Source organism: Staurois parvus, unplaced genomic scaffold, assembly GCF_062004578.1.
Source record: "Staurois parvus isolate SC_StPar_1 unplaced genomic scaffold, SC_StPar_1.0 ptg000836l, whole genome shotgun sequence".
In the NCBI taxonomy this organism is placed as follows: domain Eukaryota; kingdom Metazoa; phylum Chordata; class Amphibia; order Anura; family Ranidae; genus Staurois; species Staurois parvus.
Genome location: NW_028318632.1, coordinates 361764 through 374264, shown reverse-complemented (window position 1 = coordinate 374264; position 12501 = coordinate 361764). Strand labels below are relative to the sequence as shown.

Genomic DNA, 12501 nt, shown 5'->3' with positions numbered 1-12501 from the left:
ATTTCCCCAAAGTAATTGCATTGTGACAGGAGCGTGATCAGAAATCGACATAACCTCTATGTTTACCTTAACCAGAGACTCAATAAGTCTATGGTCCAACAGAATGTAATCCAGTCGTGAATACATCTCCTGTGCATGAGAGTAAAATGTGTAGTCTCTTTCCTTCATATGCTTAATTCTCCACATATCTACAAGTTGACATTGAAAGAATTTTTTTTTTTCAAAGACCTACTACTATCTCTAACTCTTGATTTCCTTTTAGGGTGGAGCTCTGATCATGAACAACTCTTCCCCTTTACACTCCCCCAATGTCCTGCCAAGACAAAAAAAAAAATAGAAGAGGGGGAGGGGAAGAAAAAAGGGGGAGCAAAAGGGGAGGAGGAGGGATGAGGGAGGGGGCATAGAGGAAAAAAAAAAACACACCACTTCCCCCTCTCCTCCCCCCCGCCCCCCCATACCCCTTCTAACTACCTACCCCCTCATTCTCCCCCCCTCCCCCACCCTGGAATGTCCATTTTCTGCAGCTCAAGTCTCTCACAGAAGTATCTTAATTCTTCAGGAAACTTTAATCTTGCCGATCGTCCATTTTTCCAGCTGATCAAACATGCTGGGATCCCCCAGCTATATCGAACGTTCTGCTTCTTCATTTGTTCTACTAATGGTTTCAAGATTTTCTTTCTTAATATCTCTGTAGCAAGATCCGCAAATATCTGTATGTTTATTTCTCCGTATTTTATAGTAGCTCTTCCTTTCATCCTCTTCCAGATCTGCTCTTTATCCTGATATATCATCGCTCAATTCCGATATTCTCTCGATCTTCCTTTTCCTCCATCTTGGTATAATCTTCCAATTCTGTACACACCCTCTATTTTATAGGGTTCCTCTTCAGATCTGTCCATTATTGTATCTAACATTTCCCTCAGATGTTCTCCTTGGGGAATCTCCAGTAAACCTCGAATCCTTAAGTTGCTTCTTCTATTCCTACTTTCCTGGTCTTCCACTTTATAAAGCAGATGTCTTTGTTCCTTTTTCATTTCTGCCATTTTATTTTCTAAGGCCTGTATCTCTTGAGCCTGTTTATTTGTTTTTCTTCCATCTCCTCCACTCTAGAAAGAACATATCCCAAATCTTTGTGTAGCTTTCCCATCTCTTTTTTTATTGATATTTCCAGACCTTTAAACATTTCTGCTATTTCTATTTTAGTCGGTAAATATGAATCTTGATCTTCCAAGTTATCCGGAGTGGTTATTTTTTCTGTATCTACAAAGTTTTGACTAATATTGGACATTCCCAGGGGTCTTCTGGGGCTCCCACCACTACTGTTCTCTATCACACTTTTTTTCACAGATTCCACTTTGCCTCTCAGGGGTCTGTTTATCCTGTCCGGGGATATATTTCTTAATTGAGCTTGATATGGGGGCTTTTGACCCACTACCTTTTTATTGCTTTGTTCTTCATTTTGCTTTATTTTAAGTAGCTAGTGGGTTTAAATACTCTCCTCCTCCTTTTTAGTTCTTCTCCTTCTTCTTTCCCCCTATCTTCCTCGTGGGCCCCCTGCAGGAGCGAACGTTCTTTATTTGTTTGACTATAAGAATATAAGACCCTCTATAGTCTCCGTAGTGACCCCTATATGCAACCCCCACTCCTTTAACAGTCCATATTTACTTCATGTTTCCTTTTGACACATAACATACATTACATTTAGTTTCTTCTGCCACTCTCACTCACCCTTTAAACTTTCCCTTCTCCTCATCTGGGGGGGTGGCTTCTATTGATCTCCTCAGCAGGGGGGTTGCAAAAGAGGGTGCCTCCATTTCAGCAGTCTATCTGGCATGTAATACCCCAGAAAGCATTTACTTATTTGTCTCCTTCTCAGGCTCCAGTTTCCATTGCAGTCCCGCGTTATGATAATTGGGGGGGGTGAGGGAGACAGGGGAGAGAGACGGGAGATCAGGTCCACGTGCCCTCCCCTATGCCGGACAGCGTCTCTCTCCCTCTCTCCTCCCTAGGCTTCCCCACGGCCGATCACATGACCACCCGGCATCTTGCGTGACTTAGATCACAGGGCTTTCCACCCTTCAGCTCAGCCTCCTCCTACACGTTCCCGCAGTCCTCCCAGAGAACCGAGGACTGCCGGAAGAGGGCCTGGGTGTCGGGTCTCACCTGCGGGGCTCCGCACCTTACAAGTCCCCCTCCCTCTGCCTTGCTTCAGTAGGTCATTACAACCTATTGGCTGCATGCTGCGGGAGCCTGGGTACGGGAGATCTTACCGCGGCTCCATAGTCAGGCTCCTCCCCTGAGTCCCATTCTAATGATCGGGCGTCTCAAGTCTTTTGTAAACTCTAACAGGTTATTTTCTAAGATTGCCCTGTATTTGGCTCCATCCATCTTCACATCAACTCTGACCAGCTTCCCTCTCCTCCCTGCTCAAGAAAAGCATCCCCACAACATGATGCTGCCACCACCATGTTTCATGGTGGGGATGGTGTGTTCAGGGTGATGTGCAGTGTTAGTTTTTGCCATACATAGCATTTTGCTTTTAGGTCAAAAAGTTAAATTTTGGTCTCATCTGACCAAGGCACTTTCTTTCACGTTTGCAGTGTCTCCCACATGGCTTCTAGCAAACTTATTATGGCCTTCTTTTAACAATGACTTTCTTCTTGCCACTCTTTCATAAAGGCCAGGTTTGTGGAGTGCACAAGTAATAGTTGTCCTGTGGACAGATTCTCCCACTGGAGCTATGTATCTGTGCAGCTCCTCCACAGTTACCATGGGCCTCTTGGCTGCTTCTCTGGTTAATGCTCTCCATGCCCAGAATGCCAGTTTAGGTCAGGGGTAGACAACCTGTGGTTCTCTAGCTGTTGTGGAACTACATTTCCCATGAGACATTGCAACATTACAAAACTGACAGTTACAGCTATGACTTGCAAGGCATGATGGAACTTGTAGTCCTGCAACAGCTGGAGAGCCGCAGGTTGCCTACCTGATTTAGGTGGATGGCCATGTCTTGATAGGTTTGCAGTTGTGTCATACTCTTTCCATTTTCAGATGATGGATTGAACAATGCTCCATGAGATGTTCAAAGCTTGGGAAATTTTTTATAACATAACCATACTTTAAACTTCTCCACGATTTTATCCCTGACCTGTCTGGTGTATTCCTTAGCCTTCATGATGCTGTTTATTCACTAATGTTCTCTAACAAACCTCTGACGGCTTCACAGAACAGCTGTATTTATACTGAGATTAAATTACACACAGGTGGACTCTATTTACTAATTAGGTGACTTCTGAAGACAATTGATTCCACTAGATTTTAGTTAGGGGTATCAGAGTAAAAGGGAGCTGAACACAAATGCACGCCACGCTTTACAGATATTTATTTGTAATAAATTTTGAAAACCAATCATCGTTTTACTGTCACTTCACAGTTTTATGTGCCACTTTGTGTTGGTCGATCACATAAATTCCCAATAGAATACATTTGCATTCTGGTTGTAACGTGACAAAACGTGGAACATTTCACGGGGTATGAATACTTTCTAAAGGCACTGTAGCTCTATATGGATGGCATAAGTGGAATCTCCAGGAACACCTATATTAATACAGAGCTTATAAATGGTCTAGTCCATGGAATAAGACTTGGATTTTCCTCAGCCTCTGGCAGCATTGCTGGAAAGAACTTATAGTTTCCTGTTCCAGTGTAGGAACATCACCTGGAGATGGACAATAGCATATTTATTACAACTGGTTTATTAGATTATTAGACATAACAACCACCAATAATTAGGATGGTGATTGGTAGTATGTGAGAGTGTGAAAACTGTACATGATGATTGTGAAGGACTGTGGGCAAATGGTTGAATATTTGTAATACTGAAAGTTAGTTTAGTATTATTATAGCAATGGAGGAAAATGTATTTAACATACTTTAAGTGGTACTTAAGGGTAGAAAAAAAGGCTGCACAGTTTGTATTCCTCTCTTCATCGTACTTGCATCTTTTTAGGTAAATTCATGGGTGAAAGTGGGAGGAAGAGGAGAGGTTTCAAATGCTTACATGGGTCTTAAACAAAGAACTTAGTGCTAGGAGGTCAATACTTTGATATGTCCATGCTCAGCTTATATTTGGGTACCTAGGGTGACCAAACCAGTTGTCTCTTGCAGTAGCTAATTTGCTCTTTTTGGTAATGCAAAATGCACTAAAGCAAATCGCTAAATTCTTCAGCACACTTGAAAGTTTTGATAAGTGCACCAAAAAAGTGTAGGATGGGTGTGGTTGCTGGTATACTCAAACAATGTGCTTGAATGTCATAAGTGATGCCTTGATGTTATTACCATCTCTTGGGGGGGATCATATTGGTATAGCTAATATTGATACTTACCACTAATTTCCCCTTCTCTTTATGGGCTAACATAATTGGGAAATTATATTAGAGTTAAGTATATTATTTAACTATGCATTGGGTAGTTTAGCATGTTGCATGGTGAATGTATATAATGTTGGTGTGATTTTATGAGGGAGATGGGAACATGTTATTTACATCCATGTGTAATTGCGAATGAATATAGAACATATGGTTTCCTGATAAGAAAGGCTCTCTGTTCCTGAACTACAATAGTGGCAAAGGGGCCATCTTCATCAAAATGCCATCATGTCAGAATATTGCGAGGATTGGAGTAACGCTGATATCAATTTTTTTGATGCAGCTTGTGGCAAATGTCTGTGTGCCAATCAGGCACAAGAGGAGGAGATGTGATATTGGAAAATAAATGATATTAATACAGATGGGACATCAGAACAATAAGGTGTTGACAGTATGGCTTTGAAAGGACCTTGATTTGAGGCAGATGACAATTTTCACAGCCAGCCTGCAATAAACAGGACTAGAAGAATGCACAAGGTTATTATCATCTGGTCAGTAGGATTCTTGAGGCTATTCAACTGCACCAACCCCCCCCCCCCCCTGCCCAGCAAAGGGCCTGAAGGGTGATGGAATGGATGGACTACCTGTGTGATCATCTGCTCCTAGAGAAACTCGAAATTGAGCCTGGGAGAGGAATGAACTTTTATGACCTAGGACTTTGATTACCAACCCAGAGTTGGGGTGTAGGTCTTAAGTCTAGATAAAGGTCCCTGGCATGAGATATTGAGAATAGGCGTATGTGTGTTAAACTAGAGAAGACCCGCTTCTTCCCCTATCACCTCATTCCCTTTCCCCTCTCCTTATTTGTAACTGTAATGGATTTACCTTCCTATTTGTAAATAAACCCAAACCCTATCTTAACTGAGAATCGAGACACCCCAAACAGAACACATTTTACACTTATTGTACCTGAAATGCAGCAAATGCTTTGTCTGTGTCATTTTCAGATTGAAGGAAAGGTTCATAGATGGCTATTTCCACACCTCCATTTTGCAGAAGATAGAACTGCTGTAAGGTATTGTTGTAAGCAAAAAGAGCTAATGCGTGGCCAGCCCGTAAACATATATCCTGAAACAAAGTAAAAGGTATTATTATATACTTCAGATTTTTTTTCTCTTTTTAGAGATCCTTAGAATGCTGTACATTTTTGGATGCGTACAGGTTATTCTAAATAAAAGAATCCTCAAATTCAAAGCTGCATCATGATATTGTTTTTGGATTTATTTGTTGCTGAGCAATACTATAAAGCTATAAAAACCATAGGAATGACTGAAGTAAACTTTTGGTCTTCTAAAAATCATTTTTGTACTTGTTCTGTCTCTCCAATCTAAGCATTGATAGTGTGATCTCTGTAACTTACAATTGCGATGAGATAGCGATAACTTCAACCTCAGTTGGATACCATAGTCAGTGACTCAATCGATAAGACATCTTGTAGATCTTGTGAAGTTTATTCCATAAACTGAGAGAATCTTACAACAATGAACATTCGATAGGTCAAAAGATCATAATGTTTCCTGCTCCATGACATGAGACTAGAGCTGCAATGCATTTCTGGGAAAGGGGGAGGGCTATCTATACAACTAAATCAAAGGAAAGGGAGGAGCAGAAACAAAATATAGAAACACTTAAAAGGCATATGATAGTCAATATGACAGGCATGTGAAACATGACACTACCCGTCGAAATCTATGATTTCTATTATAAGAAACGTTAGTTCAAGTCCAATATAAATAATGAAGATTCTTTCCAGGAACATCTGCAAAACAAGAGGGAAGGGAAGAACAAAGGAAAACAATGCAAACATTTAGCATAATACTTGCAGATGTTGGTCACAAAAGTCCAGGCTGAGACATGGAAATCCATATTCAGAGGGGAAGGCAGCAACATGCACGATTCCTTCTTACCTCCCTTTTAAGCAGGTTGATGATTTGTCTTCCTCTTTGGGCAAAAAGAAGTACTAGTTCCTTATAGGCCTGGAGTAAAGGTGTGCAGAACCTTCTTTCATGGTGGATATAGCCAAGATGTGTCCTGAAATACAGTAGTAGGTACTGTACGACTGCCACGGTCAGCAGGGTTGAGGCTTGTGGGAACATAAAGCCATGGTTCAGGCGTAGAGATGACATGAATCCCTCTTCTGGTGGCATTCTTTAAGGATGCTTGGGTGTAAGAGCGTGGTATCTGGAGTTGTTCTAATGCTGTTAGAGATTGTTTCCAGGATTCCCACCTTTGTTGTTTCTCCTTGGGTAAGGGGGTATCCCAGTCTGAGCTTTCAGAAGTACAGTGGGGCAAAAAAGTATTTAGTCAGCCACCAATTGTGCAAGTTCTCCCACTTAAAAAGATGAGAGAGGCCTGTAATTGGCATCATAGGTAGACCTCAACTATGAGAGACAAAATTAGAAAAAAAAATCCAGACAATCACATTGTCTGATTTGGAAAGAATGTATTTGTAAATTATGGTGGAAAATAAGTATTTGGTCAATATCAAAAGTTCATCTCAATACTTTGTTATATATCCTTTGTTGGCAATGACAGGAGGTCAAACGTTTCCTGTAAGTCTTCACAAGGTTGGCACACACAGTTGCTGGTATGTTGGCCCATTCCTCCATGCAGATCTCCTCTAGAGCAGTGATGGTTTGGGGCTGTCTCTGGGCAACACTGACTTTCAACTCCCTCCAAAGGTTTTTTATGGGGTTGAGATCTGGAGACTGGCTAGACCACTCCAGGACCTTGAAATGCTTCTTAGGAAGCCACTCCTTTGTTTCCCGGGCGGTATGTTTGGGATCATTGTCATGTTGGAAGACCCAGCCACGTTTCATATTCAATGCCCTTGCTGATGGAAGGAAGTTTGCACTCAAAATCTCAGGATACATGGCCCCATTCATTCTGTCCTGTACATGGATCAGTCGCCCTGGTCCCTTTGCGGAGAAACAGCCCCAAAGCATGATGTTGCCACCCCCATGCTTCACAGTAGGTATGGTGTTCTTTGGATGCAATTCCGCATTCTCTCTCCTCCAAACATGAGTTGTGTTTCTACCAAACAGTTCTATTTTGGTTTCATCTGACCATATGACATTCTCCCAATCCTCTTCTGGATCATCCAAATGCTCTCTAGCAAACTTCAGACAGGCCCAGACATGTACTGGCTTAAGCAGGGGGACACGTCTGTCTCTGCAGGATCTGAGTCCCTGGCAGCGTAGTGTGTTACTGATGGTAGCCTTTGTGGTCCTGGGATTTTTGCTCACTGTTCTTGTGATCATTTTGACCCCACGGGGTGAGATCTTGCGTGGAGCCCCAGATCGAGGGAGATTATCAGTGGTCTTGTATGTCTTCCATTTTCTAATTATTGCTCCCACAGTTGATTTGTTCACACCAAGCTGTTTGCCTGTTGCAGATTCAGTCTTCCCAGCCTGGTGCAGGTCTACAATTTTGTTTCTGGTGTCCTTCGACAGCTCTTTGGTCTTCACCATAGTGGAGTTTGGAGTGTGACTGTTTGAGGTTGTGGACAGGTGTCTTTTATACTGATAACAAGTTCAAACAGGTGCCATTGATACGGGTAATGAGTGCAGGACAGAGGAGCCTCTTAAAGAAGAAGGTACAGGTCTGTGAGAGCCAGAAATCTTGCTTGTTTGTAGGTGACCAAATACTTATTTTCCACCATAATTTACAAATAAATTCTTTCCAAATCAGCCAATGTGATTGTCTGGATTTTTTTTCTCATTTTGTCTCTCATAGTTGAGGTCTACCTATGATGCCAATTACAGGCCTCTCTCATCTTTTTAAGTGGGAGAACTTGCACAATTGGTGGCTGACTAAATACTTTTTTGCCCCACTGTAAGTTGTCTCAGCAGTATCTTACCCTGAATGGTGAGAGGTGTAATGAAACCTAAATGGATCATAAATGCTGTTTACTGTAGACAATACTCCTCGCTTTGTGAAAGGCTTGTCATAGGCTGATGCTTGAAATGTGTCTTGTTTAACATTCCAAAGCAATCCAAGACTGCATTGTGTAATAGGTCAGATCCTAGTTGGAATTTCTTCACACTGACAGCATGGTCATCAGAAGGAAAGGTTATCATGACCTTGTCGCTGTTAGAGATGATTTTGTAAAGTCTGAGGTTTGCAGTGGCAAGCATGTTCTGGGTTCTAGTAAGAAGGTCAATAGATTCTTCTTCATTGGGCAGAGATTTGAGTCTGTCGTCTACATAGAAATTCCTTTCACCCTCTTGAGCCATTTTCCTGAGTCCATAAATTGCTACTGCAGGAGAAGGACTGTTACCTAAAACATGTACCTTCATTCGGTAGTCTAGGACTTCATCGTTGACATCATTATTGCGGTACCACCGGAACCTTTATTATTATTATTATACAGGATTTATATAGTGCCAACAGTTTGCTCAGCGCTTTACAATATAAAAGGGAGACAATACATCAACACTACAGTTCAATACAGGAGGGATAGGAGGGCCCTGCTCCTTGGAGCTTACAATCTAGGAGGGAGGGGTTAGTGGTACAAAAGGTAATAACTGTGGGGGATTGATTGGTAGGAAGAGTAGAAGATTCCATTATTAGTTGAGGGCAGGATAGGCTTCCCTGAAGAGAGAGGTTTTCAGAGATTGCCTAAAAGTGAGCAGAGTAGGCGATAGTCTGATAAAATTGGGGTAGAGAGTTCCAGAGAATGGGGGAAGCTCTGGAGAAGTCCTGGAGACAAGCATGGGAGGAGGAGACAAGGGAGCTAGAGAGCGGGAGGTCTTGTGAGAAGCGGAGAGTACGGTTGGGTGATATTTGGAGACAAGATTGCTGATGTAATTTGGGGCAGAGTTATAAATGGCTTTATATGTTATTGATAATGTTTTGAATTTTATCTGTTGGGCAATGGGAAGCCAGTGGAGGGATTGGCAGAGAGGGGTGGCTGATACAGAACAGTTAGTAAGGTGGATGAGTCTGGCAGCAGCATTCATGATAGACTGAAGAGGGGATAGCCTGCGATGAGATAGGCCAATGAGGAGGGAGTTAAAATAGTCAAGGCGAGATATAACAAGGGAGTGAATAAATTGCTTAGTGGTTTAGAACGACTTTATCTTGGAGATGTTGCGGAGGTGAAGTCTACAAGATTTGGACAGCGATTGGATTTGAGGCTGAGAGGACAGATGGGAGTCTAGGGTTACACCTAGCACCCTGGCATGAGGGGAGGGACTGATGATTGTGTTATTGATTTTGATGGGGAAGTTAGGGGAGGGGGCACGGGCTGGAGGGAATACTAAGAGCTCAGTTTTGGAAAGATTGAGTTTGAGAAACTGGAGTGACATCCATGCCAATATGTCGCTTAGTAGGTTAGTAATGCGAGAGGAGACTGAAGGGGTGAGGTGTAGAAAGGATAGATTTGTGTGTCATCAGCATAGAGATGGAACCTGAAGAAGTTTCTGTAGTCTTCACGGACGATGAAACAGTGGAACATTTGATGAATGTCAGCCATAACGGCAATTGGCTCTTGTCTGAAGCGAAGAAAAAATTCCTATGAGATTGTTGTTCAGATTAGGCCCAGTGAGAAGATTGTCACTGAGGGAGACGCCTTCATGACGAGCACTTGAGTCAAAGACCACCCTAATCTGATCAGGCTTGCGAGGATGGTAGACGCAAAAGCATGGTAGATACCAACATTCTTCTCCTTCCATAAGAGGAGGTGCAGGCTCAGCATGATCTCTCTCAAACACCTTCTGCATAAAGTCCACAAAGTGCTTTTTCATCTCAGGCTTCTAGTTCAAACTGTGATTTAAAGAAACAAACCGTGATTCTGCATGTACCCTGTTGTTTGGTAGTCTCTTTCTTTGGGTATGAAATGGTAGAGGTGCTACCCAACTGTTGGAATAATCTTGGTAGAACTCTATACTCATGGTTTTCAAGAATTCTTTGTCTTCTATGGTAGCTGCCAACTCATTGTCTTTAGTGGTTACCTCGAACACTGCTGCCGATGTTGTCATCTCAGAGATTAAGAATTTTCTTATTGTCTTGTATAATGTGCTGTTGTTCACCTTTTTCAGTCTCTTTCACAATATATTTATGTGGTCGTTGTGCAGAACAAGTTGTTCGTCCATTTGACAGGAAATGTGTTTTAAAAAGGAAGAGACTGAGTAGGACCTCCTGTCAGACATTGCCTATGATGACCCATCCTAGATTCAGATGCTGAGCATATGGTGCATTGTGTGGACCATTGATTTGATGACGAACTTTGTGCACCCTTAGGATGTCTCGACCAAGTAACAGCAGCATATCGGCACTTTCATCGAGGGCTGATATTTTGGTTGGCTATGTGCTTTAAGTAAGAATGGTGAAAAGCAGCTTCAGGAGTAGGGATCTCTTCTTTGATGCTTAGAATCCGGTTGCACTCAGTGATAGTGGGCAAAGATATTTCCACATTGTCATTCAGAGGAGCAACTACAAGACCACTGGCTCTCCTACCTAAGACTTCTGTAGTGCCGGAACAAGTGCTTAGAGTATAAGGCAGAGCATCTCCAGTTTTGTTCAACAGTTCAAAAAACTGTGTTCTTGCAAGAGATCGGTTACTCTGATCATCAAGAATAGTATACAGTCTTATGGCCTTTTCAGGTTGACCTTTGGGGTATACACGGACTAAGCATATCTTTGCACAAGATTTGTCGCAGAATCCTTCTCCACGGACCTCTTTACATGTAGAGAACACTGGGGTGGTAGGTGCTGCTTGATCTGGGCGCTCCCCGCCTTGCTTGCCTCAGGAAGATTGTTTGTGAGCGTAGTAGAGTTGTGCGAATATTGATGAAGAGCTTGCACATGGTCATCACTGTCACACGCGATACATTTCATGATCGCTTTACAGTTTTTTGCAAAGTGTTCTGTGGAGGCACAGCATTTGTTGCAAACCCCAAATTTCTTCAAAAGTTCCTTATGTTCTTGGAGGGTTTTCTTTTTGAAGCCGATACATTTCTAAAGTGGATGTGGTTTGTTATGTATTGGACACTGGCAATTTGGGTCCTCAATTCTCTTGTTTTGATCAGTCTTTTCAAGAACAGTAGCAGGTACAGGGAGAACATTAGTTCTTTTCACCAACGCTGGACCTCTACGGTCTCTGTGCGGGATATGTGTGTTCATAGGTCTTGGAGAGAGTGTACTGAGAAGGTTACAGTCCCCATATGAAAAACTTGGGTCATTCTTAGTGTCTGCAATTCTTTTGATGAACTCGCAGAAGTAGGAAAAAGGAGGTAAGGCAACTCTATGTTCTTCCTTTTACTTTGATCCAAGCGCTGCCCATCTTTCTTGAATTCCATATGGTAGCTTGAGAACAATAGATTTGATGCCATGAGAGGTGTCAAGGTAACTGAGACCAGGTAAGTTGATGTCAGCCTTAGCAAGTTGAAGCTCTAATAGAACATCGCTGAGTTCTTGAAACCTTAGATTGTCGCTAGCAGAAATCCTTAGGAAGCTTTGCAACCTTTTGAATAAAGCATCTTCAATGGCCTCTGGGCTGCCAAAGGCATGTTCAAGTCTGCCCCAAGCAGCATTAAGGCCTGCAGCAGGGTTGTCAATATGAACTGCTTTGAGTCTCTTGATGCGTTCAGTAGACTGGGGATCTAGCCATCTGATGAGTAGATTTAATTCCTCTGTGGCATTGATGTCTAGGTCAGTCATTGCGGCCTTAAAAGTTAATTACCAGCTTCTTTAATTCTCAGGCTTGTCATCAAACCTGGTGAGGCCTGTCTTAGCAAGTTCTCTGCAAAGCATGTATTTAGCAAACTGGGAAATGTCCATGTTTTCATATTTTTGGTGTATGACTGTAGGTGGAACAGAGTTGGTTGTGACGGTTTAGCGGACTTACATGGAGTGATTTGGGAACATATGTTGCTGCTAAGGCATTCATGCTGGAGCTGGCTTAAAGTCCAGTGGCTTGTTGGTTTGTAGAGTAATGCGTATGCTAGGAGAGACTCTGTTGGTGCCAAAGCATGATGGACTGTCTATTAAATACACACCAGTGTCTGCGGCTAGCTGAGATGCTGCAGTTTGATGTATTGGAGGATATAATAGCAAATGGTCTTGAGGTACAGTA

At 42.4% G+C, this 12501-nt stretch overlaps 1 protein-coding gene across 1 annotated transcript in view; it reads right to left on the bottom strand.

Moving 5' to 3' along the window:
- The window catches only part of ANKAR (ankyrin and armadillo repeat containing), a 282038-nt gene that overhangs the window by 60110 nt on the left and 209427 nt on the right, over positions 1–12501 (bottom strand). The window contains exon 18 of the mRNA XM_089655357.1: positions 5334–5492. Coding sequence (XP_089511483.1) covers positions 5334–5492 — 159 coding nt within the window. The remainder of the gene's footprint in view (positions 1–5333; positions 5493–12501) is intronic.